This window comes from Panthera onca, chromosome B3 (genome assembly GCF_046562875.1).
Source record: "Panthera onca isolate mPanOnc1 chromosome B3, mPanOnc1 haplotype 2, whole genome shotgun sequence".
Taxonomy (NCBI): domain Eukaryota; kingdom Metazoa; phylum Chordata; class Mammalia; order Carnivora; family Felidae; genus Panthera; species Panthera onca.
Window position 1 is genome coordinate 55,158,403 of NC_138344.1, and position 24,449 is coordinate 55,182,851.

The 24,449-nt window shown below is 38.1% G+C and overlaps 1 protein-coding gene across 2 annotated transcripts in view; it reads left to right on the forward strand.

Moving 5' to 3' along the window:
* Window positions 1-24,449, forward strand: part of FBN1 (fibrillin 1) — a 234,275-nt gene that overhangs the window by 122,728 nt on the left and 87,098 nt on the right. For both annotated transcript variants that reach the window (XM_060618612.3, XM_060618611.3), the window contains exons 10-19: window positions 719-877; window positions 5,398-5,577; window positions 6,211-6,351; window positions 8,022-8,141; window positions 10,992-11,117; window positions 12,802-12,924; window positions 16,139-16,261; window positions 17,335-17,487; window positions 21,193-21,246; window positions 22,813-22,938. In XM_060618612.3, the coding sequence (XP_060474595.1) occupies window positions 719-877; window positions 5,398-5,577; window positions 6,211-6,351; window positions 8,022-8,141; window positions 10,992-11,117; window positions 12,802-12,924; window positions 16,139-16,261; window positions 17,335-17,487; window positions 21,193-21,246; window positions 22,813-22,938 (1,305 nt within the window). The remainder of the gene's footprint in view (window positions 1-718; window positions 878-5,397; window positions 5,578-6,210; window positions 6,352-8,021; window positions 8,142-10,991; window positions 11,118-12,801; window positions 12,925-16,138; window positions 16,262-17,334; window positions 17,488-21,192; window positions 21,247-22,812; window positions 22,939-24,449) is intronic.

Consider the following 24,449-nt stretch of genomic DNA (forward strand, 5'->3'; position numbering starts at 1 on the left):
AAAAAAAAAAAAAAAAAAAAAAAAAAAATCTTTCAAGAACCATTACATCTTATGGGACTAACAACTTGGAATCATGTACATTTTGAACTTGTAAATAACCAGTGCCTTATAAAACCTGTTAGGGCCCCAGGACAAAAGGAAATCTTTATTAACAAGCATTGGATCTGACGGCAAAGTGGCTCACTCCTTTAAAAAAAATCTTGCAAGTCTGACTCACGGTTTCAGTCTGAAAAATAAGAAAGATCTTTTAGAAATGTAGACTATAGTGCAGACTTCATGTTGTTTTAAAATAGATTTATATCAATATTTACCTAAAGTGGCTCAAATTAAGTAGTTTGAAACCAAGGACAACACAGTCTCCCTTCAGTATAGAGACATGTCTTTATAACTAATTAACTGTCACTGCCAGTGATTTTCTTAGTCTCTCTTTTCCTATGGCACATATGGTTGTAATCATTCATTCCCACCTTGGGGATGGAATGTGGGACATTGGCCAAGTGCACCAGCTCGCAGGGGCGAAAGGTGTGAGACGAAGAGAGTTCTGACTGAGTATTGTTCCCAAGCAGGGCTCACCACTTCCCTCCCAGGAGGCGGGAGTGTCGGCGCATCCTGCCTGCCAGAGCCCAAGTGTGAAGCGTAGAGGTGTTGGAGGAGGAGAGGGGTGTTCCAAGTTCCATCCCAGTGATGTGCGCGTGGCTGTGCTTCTTTGTTCTCGCAGATGTACGCCCTGGATACTGCTACACGGCTCTGGCAAACGGGCGCTGTTCTAACCAACTGCCGCAGTCCATAACCAAAATGCAGTGCTGCTGTGATGTTGGCCGATGCTGGTCTCCAGGGGTCACTGTCGCCCCTGAGATGTGTCCCATCAGAGCAACAGGTAAGAGCCCTTCCAGTTATCTGCGGAGTATCCCCAGTTCTACCCCCACAAGCCCAGTGACAATGTGCATGATGCAGATCTAGTGGAAATCCAGGTAAGTGAAAAAGATTCCAGAAAATAAAAGAGACGATTCTCAGGGAAATTTCCCCAGACAATGACTTGGGGGGAAAAATCGAGATCCGTACAAATAATAATGTTTTCTGGTACTGCTTCTTCCTTAGCTTGCCTGTTACCGCTAAGTAGCAACCTTTTCAGAAGTACTTGTCCTCTCTTATTCTGTATTTCTTTTGGCTCTCAAATAGTCCTTAAAGCTCACTTGAATAAAACTCACTTCTTTCAGAGTCTTTCGGTGAGTTACTCTGGATACACGTTTCCTCCTTCCCTAACGTTTGACACTTTCCTCTTGCTTGTTGCCAATTCTTGTTGACTTTTTTTTCTCTTTGTAATACCTCTTTCATCTGTCATATTCCTTCCATTTCCACATAAAGCTCATTTTCTCTCATCTGGACTATTGCAGTGGCCTCCTAACTTGTCTCTATGAAATCCACAGCTGCCGTATACATTTCCCAAAGCATAACTCATCTGAAGTTTGGTTAAAAAAATTATGGCTGGGGAAAATGTAGGAAAAGATGTCCAGAAAATTTTTCCCAGGATGAATTCAGGCAGTATCTAGTGGTCCAAATCACTCCATTTCTTAAAAATAAAATTTTACTACTTGGCAGAGAGCATCTCGTGTCCTCAAATCTGACCCCAGTTCATCTTTTAATTCTTATTCTTTATGGTAGCTTTACTTTCTAGTTAAATTATACAATCAAGCTTTCCCTGAAGCCAGTCTGAAGATTTCTAAACTCAAATATTCTTTTTTTCCTAAAACTTCTCCTCAGTTGAGGTTCTTACTCCCTACTTCCTATCTCTACTACTTTGCCTGTTAAATGCCGTCTTGTTTGTTAAGGATCCTAACATGATTCCCAATATGACCTAATTCTTCAATGTCCCAAGATAACAACAGCTGGAAATGCTGCCTTCTGTCTCTGTGTTCCAAGTTTTTACTGTTGCTATGGCACAAATCCCATCTACTCTGCTTTGTGCCAATTTGTGTTCATGTATTGCCTTTTTACTAGTTGATAAATCTCATTAGGAGGTCTCATTCATTATCATAGTCCCATATTCTTTATGCTTTCATAACACTTCCACAATTTTTAGCAAAATCTTCCTCATAGGAGGCTTCCACGTAGAGTGAACAATTTATTAAATGACCTCTTTCCCGCCAGATTTAAGTAAGAACCGGGGTTATAGCTCCTTCCCAATCTGATTCCTGAATGTTGTGTTTGAATCAGAGTGTTTTAGCAGAGCAAATCAAGGTGGGGAAGGATAAACACAGAGTTAACGGATTACTGTAGAATGTTACACACAGAATGTAAATTTCCCATTATCATGGATTCTACACCTGCTCACAGACGTACTCTAAAACTTCTCTTTATTGCTGAGAATTATATGTGTGGATTAAAGAAGCAATAAGAATCTTCAATACATTTTAATGTATAACAAGTCGTATATTTTGTCTGATTTTCATACTGTCTTTGGACTAAAAATATAGCCCATTGTTCTTAGTGCACTAGGGGGAACATTTAGTAAGTTACTGTTTAGAAGAAGTACATGTTGTCCTACTAAGACACATGTCTTGGGTACCAGGAAAATCACTTTTTAAATATATATGTTAATTTAGGAATCAGCAGTACTGGTGAAGATTCCTTTCTGTGCTGAGGCCTTGAAAAGAGGAGAGAGGGAAGGGCAGGTAGAGGTGCTTAAAAACCTACTTTGGGATACATGAGCAGAAGGTTCTGTTCCCCTGTGTGGCTTTGCAGGGAACTGCTCTCTCATATGTACCACTGAGATACCCCAAATCTAAGATAGGCCCAGGGAAAAGCAGACTGACAGAGAAAAGCTGATTTGCAAATGAGTGTTTTGTTTGCTCAAACATTCTGGTAGCAATGCTATAGAGCTCTAGGCTCTTAACTTAAGGAGAGTGATGATGTGTATATATATATATACACATGTAGGATTATTTTAGACTGGTCAGCTTTTCACCTTGTTAAAAAAAAAATCAGTAGCATCTCCAGGTTACATGGAGATAGGAAAGATGGATATCAGTTGAACAAAACGAGCTGCAGTTCGCTGATCCTGAATGTCAAAGGGGCTCATGGGAAAGTTAGGAAGTTGGACCCACTCGGAGGTTAAGATGAATTTTCCTACTCAGGTTAAGATGAATTTCATGGCATGCTTAAAGTCATATACTCACCTAATTAGCAGAGATCCTGATAAGCTATTCAACTTCTTTTATACAAATCCTAAAAGACTAAAGAAAAAGGCTGAATTGAAGCTTGGAAGAAAACTGAGTCCCTTAATATAATTACTATCCAGTTAAATCCAACACATAGTTAATGAATTCCTCTTCTGTGAATTTGCAGGGCTAGATTCAGAGTGGGAATTAGTTATGAGTTAGTTATTATTCTTGACTTCAAAGACTGGGCACAGTCTTAGTGGTAGAAATGTGGGGGGAAGCTGGTAGCTAGGAAATGATACATGGCGCATCCATAGATCTATGAGAGGGATCACTGTGGTTTGTTAGGAGGGATTGTAGCCTCCTGGTTCAGGGAAGCATAAGCAGTATATAAATCCTTTCCAGATGCAGTCAAGTGCTACAGAATCTGTGGGTTAGTATTACAGATAAACAATAATTAAATGCAGTAATAGAATTCTCTAAAAACGTAAACTTAACCTGAGTTGGAAATATCATATGGGATTGAAGATATTTTAGTAAAGGACCAATAAAGAACAACAGAGTACATGGTAGCTAGGTATATTTAGCCACTTGTAAATTGGCAGATTTTCCCATGAGGTTGAAACAGGAATGTAATTCCATAAGACCTATTACAGCGCCTTAGAATAAGTCAGATTTAGTCCATAAGGAAAAGACTGATATTAACCTAATTTCTGTTACTGGATAAAACTAGTATAGAAAGTATCAATGGGAGTATCCTTGTGTGGCAATGATAATAAAACTGTTAACATTCTGGCAAAAGAGAGAGAAGAAAGAAATTAAAAAATCACGTGGTTAATTTACATATAAAGGCGAACTATAACAAAATATGGCTATTTGTAGGAAACATGAAAATGTGCTAGTAGTTAAGTAAATACATCCCTGGAAACCTGACTACTGTTTTAAAACACCTTTTGGGAAGCTCAGAAAAAAAAAAGGGTCACAAATCTAAAGAGGATTTATTCTGATAAAGACCTGGAATTGTGAGAAAGAGGAATCAGTGTATATGTGAAGTCAGAGGAAAATAGTTGATTAACTCAGGTATTCTAGTTCAGGGAATCATTATGCAGCATTAACACTGGACACACACACACCCCGCCCCCCTCCCCCCGCCCAGTATCCCTTCTGCCCTGTGGGGTGCTGCTTCTTCAACACTTTGTTGTCTTTTACAAATAGATATTCCTCAGGCCTCTCTGCACACACTTCTCTTCAGTTTCCACATCCATCCCTGGGGCTTTAAATACTACCTATCTACCGATAATTGCAAAACTTCTATCTAGCCCCTACTTCTTCTCTAGGCTTCAAACTCTCTTATACAGCTGCTGTGGGACAAATCTACTTGGATGTCTGACATCTCAAAATTCGTATGTTCAAATGGAACTTGGCCTCTATCCACCAGACCTGTTTCCATTGCAGTTTTCCCCATTTAGGTAAATGTCACCAACATCTACCCGTTTGCTAAACCAGAAGACTATGTCATTCTTGATTTCCTGTTCCCTCCTCTCTAACATTTACTCCTTCATGAAGTACTACCCACTTATTTCTAAAATATGCTTCAAATCTGTTCACTTCTGCCCAGTCTCATCACTGCCTCCCATGTCCAGCCATTGTTTTCTTGCCCTTAGTCTTCTGTAACAGCCTTGCCTCCCTTTAGCACATTCTGCATGCATCAGCAAGATCAATCTTCTGAAAATGTTCAGTTGATTACATCCCACATTAGTCTGAAGAGTTCCAGTGCCTTCCCATTTCACATAAAATAAAATCCAGGCTTTTTAGCATGCTTTTTAGAGCTCTGTGGGGTCCATAAATGGGATGGAATGGAGAAGGTGGCATTTGATTCTTCCTTGAAGTGAACCGTGACATAGGTAAAGACTCCTTAAATTTTGGGAGAGGCATGTGGTACACACCCTGGGGGGTTTGCTTTTAGTTTTGAATTACTGTTCCTAATAGTGACTATAGCTATTAAGATGGGAATGAAGCCAGTTGGCTTTTTCCCTTTTCTCCAATTGATCTATGTGGTTTCGTGATTGATTTTATTTAAAGCTGCTTTGATACTGGGTGTTGTACGGAAACCAATTTGACAATAAACTTCATATATTGAAAAAAAAAAAGCTGCTTTGAAACATAAAGGTGTCTTCTGCGGGCCTATGAGGTACACTGCAGCTCAGCTTTTGTGTTCTGTTGTGTCATGCTTTTCCAGAGGATTTCAACAAGCTGTGCTCCATCCCTTTGGTAATTCCTGAGAGACCAGGATATCCTTCCCCACCCCTTGGCCCCATTCCTCCAGTTCACCCTGTTCCTCCTGGCTATCCTCCTGGACCTCCAGTACCAGTCCCTCGACCACCAGTGGAATATCCATACCCATCTCGGGAACCACCAAGTAAGGAGTCAAAAGTCATCTGGTTATTTTTCTTACATTAACCAAGTTAACTTTTTTGTTGTTTTTAATGATGATTTGGTCATTAAATTAGCAGGTCAATTCTTAGATTAACTGTTTGGTTTACAGAGTGTTGTATGTAAGTTTCTTAATATGCCTATTTCATAGAGAAAAATAGCTTTCATCATCCTGATTAATGTCCTTTTGTCATTGATGTTTTGAGTCAACTGTAGGACAGTTAGTTAGCTAGTTACAGGAGAGATTTAAATCTGATTCACAGGGTGAAGTCATAGAGGAGGTATATACAATGAGTTTTATATAGTGCAAAGCAGCTTTGCAAGTAATTTCCAAGAACTGTTTGCCTTTGTCATTTACCCAAACTGGAGGCTTGAGAGCGAGGCAGAAAAGAGGTAGAGGTAGGGAGAAGTAGGCTACTGTGAGGCTGCAGGACCTGGCTACAGGTGATCTCTGTAAGCGGGCATAGAAATATGGTTTATTTGCCCCAGATGATCTTTGCCCAAAGAGAGTTTCCTTCCTTTATGTTTTAGCATCTTGCTCATCGTTAGTGGGTTAGGTGCTGATTAAAGATGTCCTAGTTAAAAATGATTTCAATAGGGTTTCATGTTATTCCTTTAGGGGTGCTGCCAGTCAATGTCACTGATTACTGCCAGTTGTTTCGCTATCTCTGTCAAAATGGGCGCTGCATTCCAACTCCTGGGAGCTACCGGTGTGAGTGCAACAAAGGATTCCAGCTGGACCTCCGTGGGGAGTGCATTGGTATGTGATACATATGGTTAGGTCTGCTCCGAGAGGCTATCACAATTCTGTCCCATGACTATATGGGTTTCCTGTGGCAGCTGTAACAAATCAGCTCCAAGTCAGTGGCTTAAAATGTAGTTCTGTATGTTAGGAGTCCAACAGAGGACTAAAATAACTGGGCTAAAATCAAGATGTCGGCAAGGCTGTGTTCCTTTTGGAAAGAATCCATTTCTTTGCCTTTTCCAGCTTCTAGAGGCCATCTGTATTCCTTAGATGATGGTCCCCTCCTCTATAAAGCCAGTGATATAGCATCTTCACATCTTGAATTCTCTTCTAATTCCCTCTTCTGCTTTTAAGGACCTTTGTGATTACACAGGGACCACCTGTACAACCCAGGAGGCTCCCCCATCTCGAGATCTGCTGATTAGCAACCTTGATTCCCCTTTGCCATGTAGCATATTCAGAGGTCTGGAGATTAGGACATGAACATATTTGGGGAGGGGGTACTCTTCCGCCAACGATAGGGACTTTTAACCTTCGTAATAAAATATGTTGAAGTCATTGCTGGTAGCTTCATATTAAGCCATCTCATCAAAAGTCTGACCATTAAAATAAAGCATTAAAACTGTCCCCAGATTATAAAATTTTGCACATTTTACTAACTCAAATGGATATAACTCACCGATTGTCTCTAAAACCGAAAAGTCATTAAAACTAAGAAACTTTGAGTTGTTGACAAGTCATTTAAGCCAGCAAAAGGAGGAAATGTAACAAAAGAATAATTCATTTGTTAGATTGGAAAAGAACGCCCATCTAATTTTTAAAAATAAGTCCCTTTCTTAGTTCTGTTATAAAGTCTAATTCTGTCATTAGGCAGAAATAAGGAGTTCTTAGTTTCTCATACTGTGTAGTTTCCTGGTGACATTAATACCCCTTCTAGCAACACACTAGGAGAGAGTCATTCAGTCCATAGAAGTCATCCAGAACTGGGTGGAAGAGGGGACACGTAGCCCCCCGTGGTGGGGGGGAGGGGACACACCTGCGGCAAGAAACTTGTGACTCTGGGTGAGTGGGTGGGTTATCTTCCAAAAACCTTAGTTTCCTCATCTTTACAAATAGGAGGATATAAACCAGTTCACTGATAAATATACTGATAGTTCTAAACAACTGTAAAACTAGTGGGAGCCTCTCTGGGTTGGGAGGTGGACTCTGGTCGGTGAGAATAACTCTTTGAATGATGTGTTTCATGTCTTGTTCTAACGTTCTCAGTGGAATTCAACAAGAGATGCTTAGATAAGGTGAGACCCCCTTTTGACTGAAAAATAGAGCTTCAGGAGATACTAGAATTCTGCCTAGAAGCCATTTCTGAAATGTTAGTCTGTTTAATTCCCTTAGGCCAAACTCAAGGAAGAGAAAATGTTTATTAGCTTGGAGTGTTGAATTGCTACGTGTTTGGCATTTTCCTCTGAAAAATGACACAGGAAAATAATACACTTTAACTGCTCAACCGGTTTTCAAGTGGCTTGTGACATGATACATTGTAGTAGAAAGAAAAAAGATCCTTTTCATTATGCTATTTATTTCTGAAAAGGAAAGTGTTTTAACATGTAAAGGAAACCAATAAAATGGTCTTAAAGTTGCGAGTTATTGCTCTCTAATTTCTTACTGAAATATACTGTATTTTGCAGATGTTGATGAATGTGAGAAAAACCCTTGTGCTGGTGGAGAGTGTATTAATAACCAGGGCTCATATACCTGTCAGTGCCGGCCTGGCTATCAGAGCACACTCACCCGGACAGAGTGCCGAGGTATGGTCCTAGCTGGGAACATGCAAAGTTAAGGGGACATATATGCTAAATAAAAGGTTTGCTTCGAAGGAGTTTAACAGAGTTTGAATAACCCTGGCCAGGAGAGGCTAATAGGCTTGTTGCCTTTTGCACTCAACTCCAGATATTGTCACTCAGAAGGATAGCGTCATAAAATCTGGCGGAGGTCCAAACCATTTTAAAAGATGCATCTGTTCCTGTGGGCATATCTTCTTTTCACTACTTTTTTGCCTCATCACTACTGCCTCTTAATTTTTAATCTGAGAGCTAGGGAATGGGGTTGTCCTTTGCTGACACAGAAACTGAGGAAAGTTTCAGGTGAAATTGTATGTAACTGATTTCTTAATGGAATGATCTAAAGTATAAGGAAAGAGTCTGTGACTTCTTGCTTCTTATTCATGTGGTCAGCAGTAGCATTGCCTGGAAGCTGATTGGAAATACAGAATCTCAGGTCTGACCTCAGACCTACTAAGTCAGAATCAGTATTTTTAACAAGATCCCCCAGTGATCCGTAAGCACTTTAAAGTTTGGGAAGCACTACTATAAGTGTTTGTTCACAAAATTTTCCCTTCAGGTTTGTTAATTTATTATGTCATCCTATATGCCTTTTACTGGATGACTGATATACTGTTTCTGCAACAGAAACAAGTAAGATGTTCTTTCAATCCTCAGGAAACTCAAATATCTATGTCTCTATAAATTTGGCACTGAATGAGGTATTTCACTGGTCACTAAAGCCAGATAAAAGGAAGAGAATTCTGTGTTAAAATTAAATACAAGGAAAGGTCAGAAGGTTTGTATCACTTAAAAAAAATTGCCAGCCATTAGTAAGAGTTAGTTTTATTTGTCTTCTTTTTTTTTTTTTAAGTAAAATCTCTTCACCTGAGTTGAAGTCATACAGTTTTTATTTTTATCGGTGACTGGTTTCAGGATCTTTGATTGTGATTCAGGCTTAGAGATTTCTTGCCATTGGTATATTTTAATACACTACCTGTAAATGGCAGTTTAGAGCAGAAGAAACCAGAGCACAGCATGTCCACCTGCTAGTATTTCTATTAATGGCCTACTTAATGAATATAGATAAGGATAGTTTGAATATTTAACAGAATATTTAATATGCTAAATAATTAGCATGTACAGTGTACTAGGCATTTTGCAATATAGAGAATAAACTGAAACCAATATCTAGAAGACTGCACTATGAAATAAGCAAAGAGAAAAGATTATTGAGAGCACTCAGCTGGGGCAAAAGCCAGCTGGAGTAGATGAGTGGTGTTATCGCTCTGAGACTTAATTTACTAGAGACTGAGGATTACCTAAAAGCCTCAAACACTGTCTTCCTCAAGAGCCTAGTGCTAAGCTTATCTCAAACATAAGAAGTTGATGACATACTCACATTTTGGGGTAGATGCAAGTTGCCACAAAACAGAAAGACTGTGTACTTAGCTGAGGAGAAGTACATGACAGACTGAAGAGAAGGGGACGGAAGAGACGGAACTACGGTAGAGAACTTTTAATGGCAAGCTTTCAGTTGATCTTGTGAGGCAGTGGGGAGCCCAGTGGTGTTCTGATAATAGTGAGGAGAGAAAATGCCGAACTCTGTATGCTGTTTATTTTATCCTCGGGCTTCAAAAGATTATAGAACCCTAAAAAAATTCTGCTCAAGAGTATGTGGCTTTTACTATTTTTTGGAGTGCGGAGCAAGTCAGATTTTTGCAAGGATTAAGAAATAAATGAGAGAGAAAAAGAGCGTAGGTTGTTGGCACAAAGATCAGACAGAAGAAAAGCCCAGACTGCCTCAGCTAGTCCAATGACTCGTGTGGAAACCACGGCTGGATCTGCCCAGAAAGAAAGTGCGTCTGAGGGTCAACCACAAGACAGCGTGCAGACGCAGGGTAGACAGAGTAAGCAATATGCCATGAATGCACATTCTTGTCGTCCAGAGGATGTTTAGGGTGCTTATGCGCAGGCACACGTGACCTCAACTCTGCACAGATAGTTCGGCCCCAGTCCTCTATTACACAGTTCCCTGGTATCTGTCTTCTGGGGAATAAGCCTGGCAAAGATTATATGCTCTGGAGACAAGGCAGTGTGTATTCATCCTCCTTGGTGTTCCTCCAGGTATCTAGCCTAGAAACTGAGGGGAACAGATAATCCAGTGTACCGTGTTGTCCAATTTGAGTTAATCATTAATCTTTAAGTGAGCGATCAGATATAGGTTATTCGAGTGACTGTCCTTTTTAACACTTGCATATCAAGCTCCGTTGTTTACTTTGGTGTAATATGAAACACAACACAAAGAAGGAGAGGTGCCCTCATATTTTATTTGCTATAAATGCTTATAAGGTTATAAAAGAAACTAAGAATATATAAACAAGAAAACTATACTTGGACCAGGACTGCCATAAGAAAGGTAAACATTTCAGTCATGTGATTGCTGGTTTTCAGATGGAATGACTTTTTTTTTAATAGGACTTTTGTTTTATTGTTCTGATATAGCTATGAGATCTGCCTTTTTGAGCATGTGTTGAAAGATGCCAGCCAAAGTTTAATATAAATGATGATATATACTGGCTCATTGAAGTAGCTAGGAAAATGGTGAAGACAAATTTTGTATATACGACTGAGATTTAAGGGGCCTAATTAGAACTTAGAGTTAGATCAAATGCTATTATGTTGGCAGTCTTTCTGTCACGTCTTGCAAACTCTAATTAATCATTTTAATATTGGATATCAAGTTTGGAGATGGGTTTGGAATGGAGGGAGGGAGAAATAAAATAATTTTGAGTCCGCCAAGTGAAGCTGTTTCTTCTGTTTTAACTTTAATCTTAGACATCGATGAATGTTTGCAGAATGGCCGTATCTGTAATAACGGACGTTGCATCAACACAGATGGCAGTTTCCATTGTGTGTGTAATGCGGGCTTTCACGTTACACGCGATGGGAAGAACTGTGAAGGTAATACCAGTATGACAGTAAGAGCGGTGTAATAATATGAATCCCCATTTTCCATTGCAGTTCCAATCAGAAGTCTCTAACAAGACCAAGCCAAACATTGAGTGAAAGGTCAAAGCAGCAAATATATTTCACAGATCGTTATGGGGGAGATAAGCATAATTTTCAACAATATTCGTACTTTTAATTACATTTCTGTGAGTCAAATAACATTTCAAATATATAAGGGGAGCTTGTCCTTGAGAGATCAATCCCTAGTGATAATAAAACTTCTATAGCATAAATCGTTACTTCCTAATTTTATACAATCAGAATTTGTACGTGGGTTTTTTTAATAGGACACACCTAACCTCATATATTTCTTTTTTCTAATTGAAGTATAGTTCATATAGGCCATATATTTTTTGTCATTTATAGTCTTTGTGTTTGAAGTGTCTGTCTAGTAATAAAATACTATTAAGAACCTGAAAATGTAAAATTTGTTTGAAACATTGACTACTGAAAACCAGCTATATTGCCTCTTGAATTAATCACCTCATTTGAATTGGGCTGTTTCAAACATTTTGTCTTTTTCCCCTGCCACTTTTTTTTTGAATTGAAAATATGAACATTATTGATGAGTTTCCACTACTTAGACCTTTAGCAAAAAATGAAGAATGCTTCTTATCGTCTTTCCCAACATCTTTGGGAAAGATCCCAAGAATCTATTCATACATTAAAAGAATTTCAAAATTGTTCTTAGAAACATTTTTGGCAGAATATTATCTCAGTGATTCAACTCAAAGACTTAATGCCAGAATTCTCGGTTGGGATAGAATCCTGTTTAAAAAAAAGAAAAAAAATCATAAATTACATTGGCCTAACTAAAGCCTGTAAGTGAAAACACACCATGTCTAGAAGAGCAAGTACCTCCCCCCAAGACAGCTGTAGTATTAAATAAAATAACATTTTGATTAATTTAAAGAAATAACCTTATGATCAACAAATCCTAAAGGTTAACTAACATAGCTATACTCCATAGTCGAGTCTTGTATTTTAAAAATACATTTTTTCCTACCTCTATTTAAAACTGCTTCAGACTTTAAGCTGTCTTCTGGTTTCTGCTTTATAAGAAATCAGGAGGTGAACAAAATACATTTCAAGTTCCATCATTCTTAGTTTTGCTTTTTGTTTTTATTTTTCAATATATTAGAATTAGTATCTCTGAAGTAAATATAGCCATAAGATTGTTAATACACTTTTCAGTTTGTAAACTGATATTTTTTAAAAAAAGTCCTGGTAGCTTCCATTGAGTCAAATTCATATATATATATATGTATGTATATACATACATATATATACATATATGTACATATATATATACACACATACATTCATGAAGTTTTATATATGTTATTATATATGAATTTCAAATCTATGTACATGTATATGTGTGTACATTCAGTATATATATAGTATGTCAGAAAATAAATTTAGCCCTATAATTTTCATGAATATGTCAAAAATTGAGAACTTAAGAATACGTATTTTGCATGGCCCTTCTTGTATGCCATAAAGAAAATTAGCCTTAGACTACAATAACAAAAAACAAAAGAAATGTGAAGGAAAAGAATTCTATTGACTCAGGTTGGCTTCTGTAAGCTTACTCTTCTGGTCATAAGAAAATGCATCCTCTGTATTTTTTCAGATATGGATGAATGCAGCATAAGGAACATGTGCCTTAATGGAATGTGTATCAATGAAGATGGCAGTTTTAAATGTATTTGCAAACCTGGGTTTCAGCTGGCATCAGATGGGCGTTATTGCAAAGGTTTGTGCTGTAAATCATATCCTTCTCCTGCTTTTTTTCCTTTCTATATTGCTTAGAGGTACCACTTTTCCTTCTTGATTCTTCCCATTTAAAGTATTCCTAATTCTGGCTTGAGAAACCTAAGTGGACATCCTTCTTAAGTCCAGCCATCCAGAGAGCTATAGTTTATGCTTAAGATGGCTGTTCTTATTTCAGAAAGGGTATTTGAGATCTTCCAAAGGAACCTGAAAGGCTACACTGCAAATGAATGAGAAGCTGAATTAACAGTAGGTCCACCAACAAATATGAGCAACCTTGTAAATAAGCTGAGTTATTCTTCTAACTTGGAGTTGGGAAATAAATGGTAATTAGGTTTTTCGATGACTGTCATTTGCCACCTCTTACACAACTTCACCTGAACACAATAATGTATACTCTTATTGCATTGATCTCTTCTCCATAGTTTCTTTCAGATTATCTTAAGAAACAAAAAATTTTTGATGGACGACTTATTTAGGTGTTATCAAGTCACATCCGCATAAAGGGAAATAGAATTAAGCAGAAGAAATAAACTAAAACCAAGAGCCATTGTTTAGCTCTGTAGCTCTTGAAATAATCTCATTGCTCTAGGTATGGAAACAAAAATGAAGATTTTTTAAAATATTTTTTTAACGTTTATTCATTTTTGAGAGACAGAGACAGAGCGTGAGTGGGGGAAGGTCAGAGAGAGAGGGAGACACAGAATCCGAAGCAGACTCTAGGCTCTGAGCTGTCAGCACAGAGTCCAACGTGGGGCTCAAACTCACAAACTGCGAGATCATGACTTGAGCCGAAGTCGGATGCTCAACGAACTGAGCCACTCAGGTGCCCCACAAAAATGAAGATTTTTATTTGTACTATTGAAAATTCAGGTTCTAAGAAGAGTCATCAAAATAAATTTGTGCTTAGTGTCTCTTGCCTTACATGGTCAGGGATGAGTGATCATTGCACTTGGGTCCAAGATCCGCATTGAAACCATACTTCTCAAGGAACCTCATATCCAAACATCCAGAAAATCTGTGAACATGCTGCACTCAAAGCCTTCAGCTCATAGTTTCAGGTGGAGAAGTGCTGAGTGTCAAGCTATTCAAGATTGAGAAAGCAGATAAAGTCCTATGATGCCTCTTCTCCAGATTCCTCTGGTAGACAGACAGCTTTGGTAAAGGTGTTATGGAAGAAAGCCTTGTATTAAGTCGTTGGCAAGATGTGCATTTTCCCTAGGCTTAAAAGAGCTTCTATCCCTTGGTTGTTTACCTACATTCTCCATGACCTTCACCTCAGTGGTTCTTAATATTGTGCAAATCTGTCTTCCTAGCAAGAGAAAACATTTGAATTTTTAAAATTTGAAATGGGAAATAGGTTTCTGTACTTTTGAGCCTTGTGCTGTGAGGAACATATAGTTTGGAAGACAAGACCAACACGTAGAAATATTCTACAATGTAAAACAGAATACAACAAAGTGCCAAATTGTGCAGATTAAGTGCTGTACAAGTGAAAAAGAAAGGGGAAGGGAATGGTTGCTGGAATATTTGGAATTAGGCTTCCAAACAAAATAACAGAAGGAAATGTGAAAGCCCCTTTGTGTGAAGACCTTTTACAAGAACACATACTCCTTTTGCTAATCCACAGAGCACACTAAAATGTATTTTCAGTGCCTATAGGCTGCCAGTGACCCCGGCCACAACTTCTCAGTATGAGGTATGGCCAATAGATAATGCTGATGTAATTATTTCAGAAGACACTATGACTTCATAGATGAAACTAGGTTTTGCAAATGTTTGCAACCAGTAAAGTATTTGGAATATTCAAACTAGAAATAGAAACTAGAATAAAGAAAAAAGAAAATTTTCTTGTATGGTGAATTTCTTCTTTTCTGTAGCTTTTCTCTTGACATCATTGGATAAGATTTTCTCTTAGAGCTGAGTATTTAGTTCTGAGGCCACAAAGATATGACTATCCAAATCTAGAATAAACAATGCTAATTTAATCTCTACAGTTAACTAATCTGATGAACAGCATGTCCTCCCCAATCACTCTCTGAAAGTTTGGGCCACAGACCCTCTCGGTCCGTGTAACATCTGTTGTCCTCATTAAAAAGCCTTTGTGTCACTTTGCAGGCTATAGCTGTCACCGTTTTACTGTAGATCTCAGCTTGAACAAAAAGGTGACCTGAATAACTGAACCAATTCGATTACATGTATTTAAATATAACTGCTGTTTTAAAATACAATCTGTACATGGAATCTTGGACCATCTGAATATATCTTGTGCCAAATAACACAAGCTAAGTAAAATGTAGAGGTGTTTCAGTCTCAATTTGCCTTTTTAAGGTCAGAAAAAGGAAATAGTTACATACACTAGCTGTATATTATAAAAGGAGTTGTTATAAAATGACTTGCTTCTACGTGTTACATGTTTTCCAAAACACAATTTGGTACCACTTCTCCTTCCCCATATTAAAGGGGAAAAATCTTTGCTATTATTAGTATGTGCCCAATAAAGTATTTTACCATACCTCCCTAAATATATACATATGATACTATAAAATATATGTAATACTTAGAAAGATTTTTCTCTGCTGAGCTCCAATGGCTTAGTGCTATTGTTGGCCAGAAATGGCCACCAAAATCTTCTATATTCCTTTTCTGTTTCTTTTCTATAGTGTTCCATCAGGGTTTTAGTTCTGTATCTCTTAATGCCTTGCTAGTCATCTCAGAGTGCTAAGATGTGAGTGATACTGGAATGGACGCCAGTCTGAGTGTTGGATGCTAAACAGAGAAGCTTCCCGCCCAGGTCAAAGTTGCAGTCCATTATCAAGCCAGATTTCTGACAGTCCTAGAAGAACTGCCATGTGAAACGTTCCACCAGGACCTTTGTCTTTTAGCTTCACTCTCCTCCTTTCTTCAATTCTGTTTTTGCCTTTGTGATTCTTATTTTGGATTTAAAAAAATCTCAGGAGAGTATTGTTGAAATGGCTTTTCCTGTGGTTAAAAAAAAAAAGCTCACATAGTCGGTGTCAATTTTTGTTACTGTTCTTTCAAAGGGCAATGAAATGCATCTCACTGAGCTTTTATTGTTGGTGCTGCATGTAATTTTCTATCTTTCCCATTTTCAAGTGTTGTAAAAGAATTGTAGACATGTTGTGGTTTCATGTAAATGTCACTCCATTTTTAATAAGTGCTTTTCCCCACCACAGACATTAATGAGTGTGAAACACCTGGCATCTGCATGAATGGACGCTGTGTCAATACTGATGGCTCCTACAGATGTGAATGCTTTCCTGGACTGGCCGTGGGTCTGGATGGTCGTGTGTGTGTTGGTAAGATAATGCCATGACTAGATGGATGGTAGAGATCCACCCTCCGTGGATCAATAAATCCCACCAATGACAAATGCACTCTACTGTAACAGATAATGACATAATTAATACTTGTGGGGGAACAAACCAACAATATCAGTTCTCTTCTTGCATAAGCTGGATATTAATTTAGGAGATAGAAAGATGAACTGACATAAATGAAAACCAGGGGAATCCCCACCTCTCCTTCCCCCTTTTCTTTTCTAATTATGTAGATGTCCTCAATTTTCTCCAACCTTCCATTGTTGACAGTGGTCTTTGAAATTGGCCTATATATGCTCATTATCTCATAGTGAACATTTTCAGGTAGAGAATTAAATGTCCAAAGGGAAGTATAGAATACAAAGGAGGATATGGATAATCAGGAAATTTATGTAATATTTTTGTGCGGCTTTATAAAAAGTTTGAAATTTATTGAGAAATAGATATGAATTTTACCCAAATTATTTTTAAGAATGGCAGTCAGTAAACCCTTTGAATTGGGAGAGAATTGGGCATAGCTGGAACCTCCCTCCCTGTTGGTAAAGATGACACTACTTAGTAAGCCAATGTCCAGAGATTTGTATAATGAACCTTCTATAGATTAAAGTTCCTCCGTTTTGAAAGTACATTTAATTCAAATATTCAATAATTGCATGTTTATTTTGAGGTAGACCACACTTCTAATAAAGATCTTATTTATCATAAGGGGAGTCACTGGTCACCCATCATTAACTTAACCTGTATTAAGCTCCTTCTCTGTGCAGGTCTAGGGAAGACAGAAATGAATGAGATATAATCTCAGCACTTAAGAGTCTCACAGTTGGGTACACCATGATAGTCCCTAGAAAACTGAAAGAGTCTGACAACTGGTTTCCAGTGCTTGAAAGCTGAATGCAGTTTGTGTGGGTTTGTCTCTTTCTGTTGAGACCTAAGAACAGAGGCATTTTCTGTGCGTTAGAACAGGGACAATGGCTAAATAAAGCCAGCTTCAACTTTGACCTGGGGGGTTATTGGAAGCGATAGTGTGATGACAGATGCCTCTTCCTGTTTAGACACACACATGCGGAGCACATGCTACGGTGGATACAAGAGAGGCCAGTGTGTCAAACCCTTGTTTGGTGCTGTTACTAAATCTGAATGCTGCTGTGCCAGCACCGAGTATGCATTTGGGGAACCTTGCCAACCGTGTCCTGCGCAGAATTCAGGTATGTGGTGTCATGGAGATGCCCCCATCCTGCCAGCCTTCTGCCACCATCTGCAATCTTTGCATTTATGGCAAACACGGAGAGAGATTATGTTATGCTCTCCAGATACATCACATACCTTCCTGGGGTCTTGACAGGGCTACTCAGGGTCTGATCACACATTATTCACCCAATCCTAATGGTCATTGGGAACAGGCAGCACGTTTGGAACCCCCATCCCAACCCCTCCACCTTAATAATACTCACGGTCTTTGGAATTCATGCAGCTTGCCTTGTTTTCTAAAGTAGTTTCATAATGTTTGCATTTTGCAGGAACTATTATAAAAGCAGAATTTTACAGAGTGTAAAAGTAAATAATTTTCAGATTACCTGAATATTTCCAACTTTTTTCCAAAAGGCCATGTGTGAATTTTGTTCAAATCCCTCATGTTGATTTAGGTGTGCCTTTCCTAAATGATTTTATTCAACCCTAGGGAAAAAGTATTTTTCTCAATTTGAAGTGACATGGCATAATGAAAAGAAAACTGGTTGGTGACTCAGAATTCTCCCCATCCACAGGCAGACAAATGGCTTAACTGGGGGGTTTAGTTCTTTGTAGATTTTTATTTATTTAGGAATTTTTCTCACCTACTTTCAAAAGGATTTAAGATAGCTTGCAATAGTATGCAGAATTGTAAAATAGAATAATATCGAAATGAATTCTTAGTTTCTTCATCTACAAAATGAATTATTTTAGGTAATCCAGAAGATCCTTTCCGGTTGTAAATTATTTTTATTTATAAGGCAAAAATAGTTTATTGAAACTAAAGCAATAAACTGTCAACATTTGGACACAATTTTAAGGTAGCTTGACATTTACTTTTAATGTCCTAAAATAAAGGTAGATCTAATACTGAAAACAAATAGCTTTGATTGGTTGGTTTACATCTAAGATCCAGTTAGTTCATTTCTGACCTATATATAGTCAATTAAAGATTAACTCACAATATTTAAACATCTGCCATTTTGAAAGTGATATTTGAAATTAGGGATATAGTCAATTAAAGATTAACTCACAATATTTAAACATCTGCCATTTTGAAAGTGATATTTGAAATTAGGGAGTTAGAAGAAATTAAAATATGAGAAGTTAGAGAATGTTAACTGGAAAACTTTAAAAGAAATGGGTAAGGCCAGTTAAGAAATAAAGCTTTATTCTGGCCGATTACATCACAGATTACCATTTTATATGTGATTAGCAATTAGTTCAATTCATGCCTACAATAATAATACTTCAATTATATAGCATAAAATATAATTCTATCTAACAAACATCCCTGTAACTTTATAGTTGTATATCATTAATACTACCCTGCTTGCTGTATGTTACTTTAACTTTTCAAAGTACTTTTCTTACATACTTGGAATTTACAAGATAGACGAGTATCATGAAAACTGGTGCACAGGGGTATAGGTGATTTATTCCTGTCTTCAATATGTGGAAGAACCAAACTTAGAATCTAGGACCCTTGGTGCATACAGTTCTTTGTTTTTACATTTTCCTCTGGACTAAGTACATCTCCAAAGAATTCTTATGATACCTAGGAAAATGAAGTAATCTTATAAAAAGATGACTAAAAGAGACCAGATTTCTTTAAGAAGTAAAGCTTAAGATGAGTTAAACTTGAAGCCCAGCGCCGCTAGCTTCTGTTTTCTATTTCAACACACTTGCACAGAAGAGGTCCACATGTGGAAGTGGTTTCGTTCAGTTTGGTTTCTCCACGTCTTTGGTAGATGAAAATGCCAAATCATGAAGGACCTAAATGGACAGTATCCCTCATTTCAAGAGAGAGGGGAGATTTTAAAAGGTACTGAAAATATTCAGAGGATTCCTTCTTTAGTCAATTTAATGAGAAACTCCAACCTCATCACATCTAACGTCCATCTTTGTGCTCTGGAAGAAAGCCAAGTAAGGCTCTATATTAAGATATTTCTCACTGACTGCTGAATATTTACTCCTCACAGGGATCAGTCAGTTAAACCCAGAGAAGTGGAAGTTTGGGAATTTTCTCATATGTCCCCATACCAGTGCCTCCATAGCACAACACTGAGTTAGCTCTGCAACACCTATCATTTATGAAATGCATGAGCCATGCCAGGAGCTGTGTTCAACACCTTACATGTTCTCCTAGTAAATGCATAGAACTGCCATGTGGCTTCGGTATCCTTATCTCCAATTTGTAGAAGAGGAAACTTATAGAAGAGGAAACTAAGAGGGAAAGGGCTTGCTTCCAAGACCCCCAACAGCAAGCATTGTCATCAGCATTCAAACCAATGTAGACCTGAATTCACTGACTGCAGAGGACAGTGCAAGTACCAGATTCTCCCCAAATGGAAAAGAACAATGAAAAGAATTTGCTTCTATTTAGGCCAAGCATCAGCTAATTTAGCACTAACTGTAAAACTGCTTTTTGTAAAACTGACATGATATTGTTTTTCCTACTTTGTTACTTACAGTTATTTCAAAAGCGTTTTAATTAATTGCTGACATGAGAAGATAATGACAATGCATTTCTTTTTGCTTTCAGTCCCAGGCTTGCAAACACACAACGGCAGCCACTTTCCCAGTTGTTCCTTTTTTGGTCCCATTTAGCATGATTTAAAAATTAAGGGATTTCACCACTTTTCTCAAGTTTACATTTGTAGGAAGGCAGAGGCTCTGAAGGATTCAATCTTCATTTTTAAAATCTGTGTAGTTCATTTGCATCCACTGTCATCAGGAATAGAATTTTCTAGCATGCGGAAGTATAAGAGCTATTTGCATCAGCAGCGAGGTGCTGTAGGCCTGTGTAAAAAGGCCCCTCCCTAATATCCAGTTCTTGTGCCACTTCAGCCCACAAATGATTTGCATTTGGCCTGGAGACTCTGTGTTGCCAGAAACTGTGGGCAGCTAAGGGGACACTTCAGTTTGTTTTCCTTGGATAAAGTACGATTCCAGTTAGGTCTCCATTTTCATCGTTCACTCTCATGCTCCTCTGAATATTATTGGAATTATATGTAAAACATTGCATCAGTTTTAAGTAGAAATCTGATTCCATCACAAATTTGGGTACATATTCTGTATTCTTCAATTTCTTAGTAAGATCTCAGTTTTAACATTATGCAATACTTTGCCTATAGATTTATCATATAGTATCCTGATGAATCTTTACTTTAAAAATACACTTAAATACAAGTGTAGAGGCTTTGTTTTTCTTGTGAGTGCAGACTAGAGAATTTGAAGAGAGAAATGAGAAAATGTTAAGAACTTGATTGTATTAAAAAAAAAAAGTTTGTACTAAGAAACAAAATTATTCCCAAGATGGTGGGAGAAAGTTTTATTAACAGTTAAGAAACCACACTTTAACAGGCACATTTCACTATAAGTGTGAAGTGTTCCCTGGTGGACAAAATCAAATTATAGGAAAAACACCTTTTCCGAAAGTGCTTTGCACAAGGCCTTGCTGTAACTTGCCTATATCCTTAAAACTTGTTTTCCATAGTGATGCGGAGCCTTTAAAATGGGAGCATGGTGTACCAGTGACTCCCTTGGGAGATGCCTCCTTTTCCGGTACCACTTTATTTCAGTTCTACTCACTTAGCAGGAAATGATGTGTGCAAAGCCAAGTGCAGATTGACCTGTTCTGCAAACAAGGGAATCATTTACTATCTGTTAATTTATTGCAGCGGAATATCAGGCACTCTGCAGCAGTGGGCCAGGAATGACATCAGCAGGCAGTGGTAAGGACTTGTTTGAAATTTGCTACCGTAAGCATGTGCAGAAGCAGCACTGGGCTTTCCTGTGGGTTTCCAGTTGGTCCCTTTACACCAGACTGGGGAGGTCTGGCCCCCTCTCTGGCCATCACTGTACCTGGGACTCCTGGAAGCCCCCAGTGGCAGAGTAATTATGGCACAGTGGGTCCTGGGATTGTTGGGTTTGGGTGTTGGGCTCAGTACTGAAGACTGGGTGCTCTCTTAGGGTGGTTGATGAGGACTGCAGTTGAGATACAATGACTGTGGTCGCTCATTCATGAGAAGAGGCAGTCTGGTCCTCCTCTGGCTCTTGCATTATCAAGTACAGTTCAGGGTTATGGGCTCAATTTAATCGTTGGCCATTCACATTTTGAACTGTCAAGTGTTCAGTCATTATAAGATGTCAGTAGGGAGCCGTCTTACATTTTGTAGCAAGCAGCGATAGCAATTAACTAAGTTGGAAGAGTATGAAATATTTCATTTAAGTGTGGGAGATAGAACCAGAAAAATATAGATACCGTAAAAGAATTGAAGTTAAAATGGAGAGTTGGCACAAAGCGCAAAAACAGGTGACAAGAAAGATGAAGGGATTATTTTATTGATATAAAACTAAATGATTTGATTCAGGAAAGCTCTGAAAAAAAGTAGACCGAATTGATTGTCAGTTTATCCTCTTGGTTAATTTCATCATTATGTGTGGATGAAGGTGGGGAGGAGATATTTGGGGGAAAGAGAGTAGTAAAGAAATTTATAATAAATAGTTGGGAATAAAAAAGTTGTGATAGAAACCTGGAGAAAGAAAAAATGTCAACCCTAGCTTATAGAAGAGTTAGGACCAAGATTTGAGACTAGATATTCACTGTCATTGTGCATCACCCTTGATTATAGAGCTCTTCTTAGTCTGTGAGCACACAGAAGACGGAGGACCCAGCCTTATCTGAACAGGGCAGCAGAGGCTTTTCCAGAACAGGTGGCATTTGAATGGGCTTTGCACCAATGAATAGTCCTGGCTCCAGACATTCCTGACACAGAGCAAAAGGGCATTGTATGTTCATGGAAGAAGTAAATAAACAGAGCTCATGTTTTAATTTAATCTTGAAGGTATTTTTGAACCTACAAAAGCTTGAACCACGAGAATGACACAGTCATCTCATTTTTAAGCTAAGTCTGGTGGCATCGTAGAAGGTACATTGAAGAGGGATGGGCTGGCAGCAGGGAGACCAATTGTAGGGACTTGGGCTGTGTGGCGGATCCACTTTTCCATCTTGATGTTTGAACCAGCAGAAGTCCAGGGGCTCTCCCTTAGCCTGATTAAGGATTGGTAATCTTGTAGTTCCAGCTCAAATGCCAAGTTCCTCACAAGGACTGGTGGAAGGAAGATTTGATTCAGAATATCTTGTAGTGGCAAGAAGTGATCAAGCTTTCTCATCAAAGTGAAACTTGATTTTCACCAGGTCCTAAGGTTTTTACATTTATTGTAATGTTATTTTTTTGACAGTTCTTTGACCTTTGCTTTAGAATGTTATTGATATTGAACTCTTTTTGGTGGTGCAGATATAAATGAATGTGCATTAGATCCAGATATCTGCCCAAATGGAATTTGTGAAAATCTCCGTGGGACCTACAAATGCATATGCAATTCAGGATATGAAGTGGATTCAACTGGGAAAAACTGTGTTGGTAAGAAGATTCACCTGTTTTCTAAGACATTTCATGCATCATGCATTCCTTTTTTTGTTGCTTGCAGGGAACTGCTTTTGAGTAGCTTTAGGACTGAGCAAATGGGTGATCTTCACTTTGGGTGTCAGCATGACACATACATGTCTCGATTAACTGAAATTTACATAGCTGAATCCTGATAATTTATAAGTAGTCATGTGTCATGTTCACTCCAAAAAAGAGAAGCTCCTTAGATGTAGAAAATACAGATTGTGAGCCGTTCTCTTGTGTCTACAAAGGCATCCCTATTTTTACCAAGAGAAACAACTCTTCTCCCAACCACTTATAGATTCAATCAAAGAAAATCCAGCTTATTTTCAGTAATAACTGTTCTCTGTTATGTTTAGCAAATACCACTTTTGATGCTTTAACAAATTTTAATGAAGGTACCAGCCAGTAACTAAGAAAACAAAACAAAACAAACAAACAAAAAGAACACCTTTGGTTGGGAAGAAAATGGTCAACATGGGCACCATTATTTTTTCAACTTTCTTCAGTTGCCTAGACTAGTATTTTCTAAAATGTACTGTCCATTCTGTAGTGTAGTGACATAATACTGCAGGTTTCCTGAAGTTGAGCTTCTAACACCAGAGTATTTATTCTCATGGGAATATGCCAGAGTGTACTGAAACCAAAATGTAAGATAGTGCATCCTTTTTATCTGAAAGCAAAACACATTTTACATAAAAAAAAAAATACTTCCGTGGAGTAGGATGAAAAGTAATAGGCTTTAATAAGGATAAAAGGGAGGCCTCAATTATATTTTTACTCTCTAAAAGCCATTTGGGTCTTCAGTGTTAGAACTTACTGTCTTCTGCCCTGGTGGTATTTTAGTGGTAGAGTTTGAAAAGTACTGCTCTAAGGTGGTCAGTTAATGGAACATGCAATAATTTCGCGATGCTGCAGATTGAAATAAACAAAAATGACTTTCTTTTCATTCTTTCAACACATGATCAATCAAGTATTAACTACTTGCCAGGTACTGAACTCAGCTATCTCCCAGACAGCCATTAGTTGACCCAAGAAAAGAAAGTTCCTCCTCCTATTTGTCCCTGGGTAACAAGCAATTTTACTTGCCATGGTTCCTTACTTTACCACTGCACATCCTCTTGGTGTTGAGGAGCTTGCTGAAATACTTGGACCCCTACCAAGAAACTTGTTGCCTTTGATTAGAGAAACAGTGCCTGAACTTTAAGAGGAATAAATTACATTATATAGAACTGTATTCCCCTGGGCTGAGAAAAATGGCCATGTCAATTAAGTAGTTTTTTAACAGCTTACTATGCTATGTTGAACTATTAAAAATGACCACCTCTGAAATATCCGTAAGTTGTCCCCTGACCTCTTGCCATTGTACACATTCTTTTCAAAGCTCCTTCAACCTAACTGTGTATTTCTGTCTCCTTTCAGGAATCTCTTTACCCCAGTTTGTTTTGATACTGTGAGATCATGGCTCTATCTGTGAGACTAGG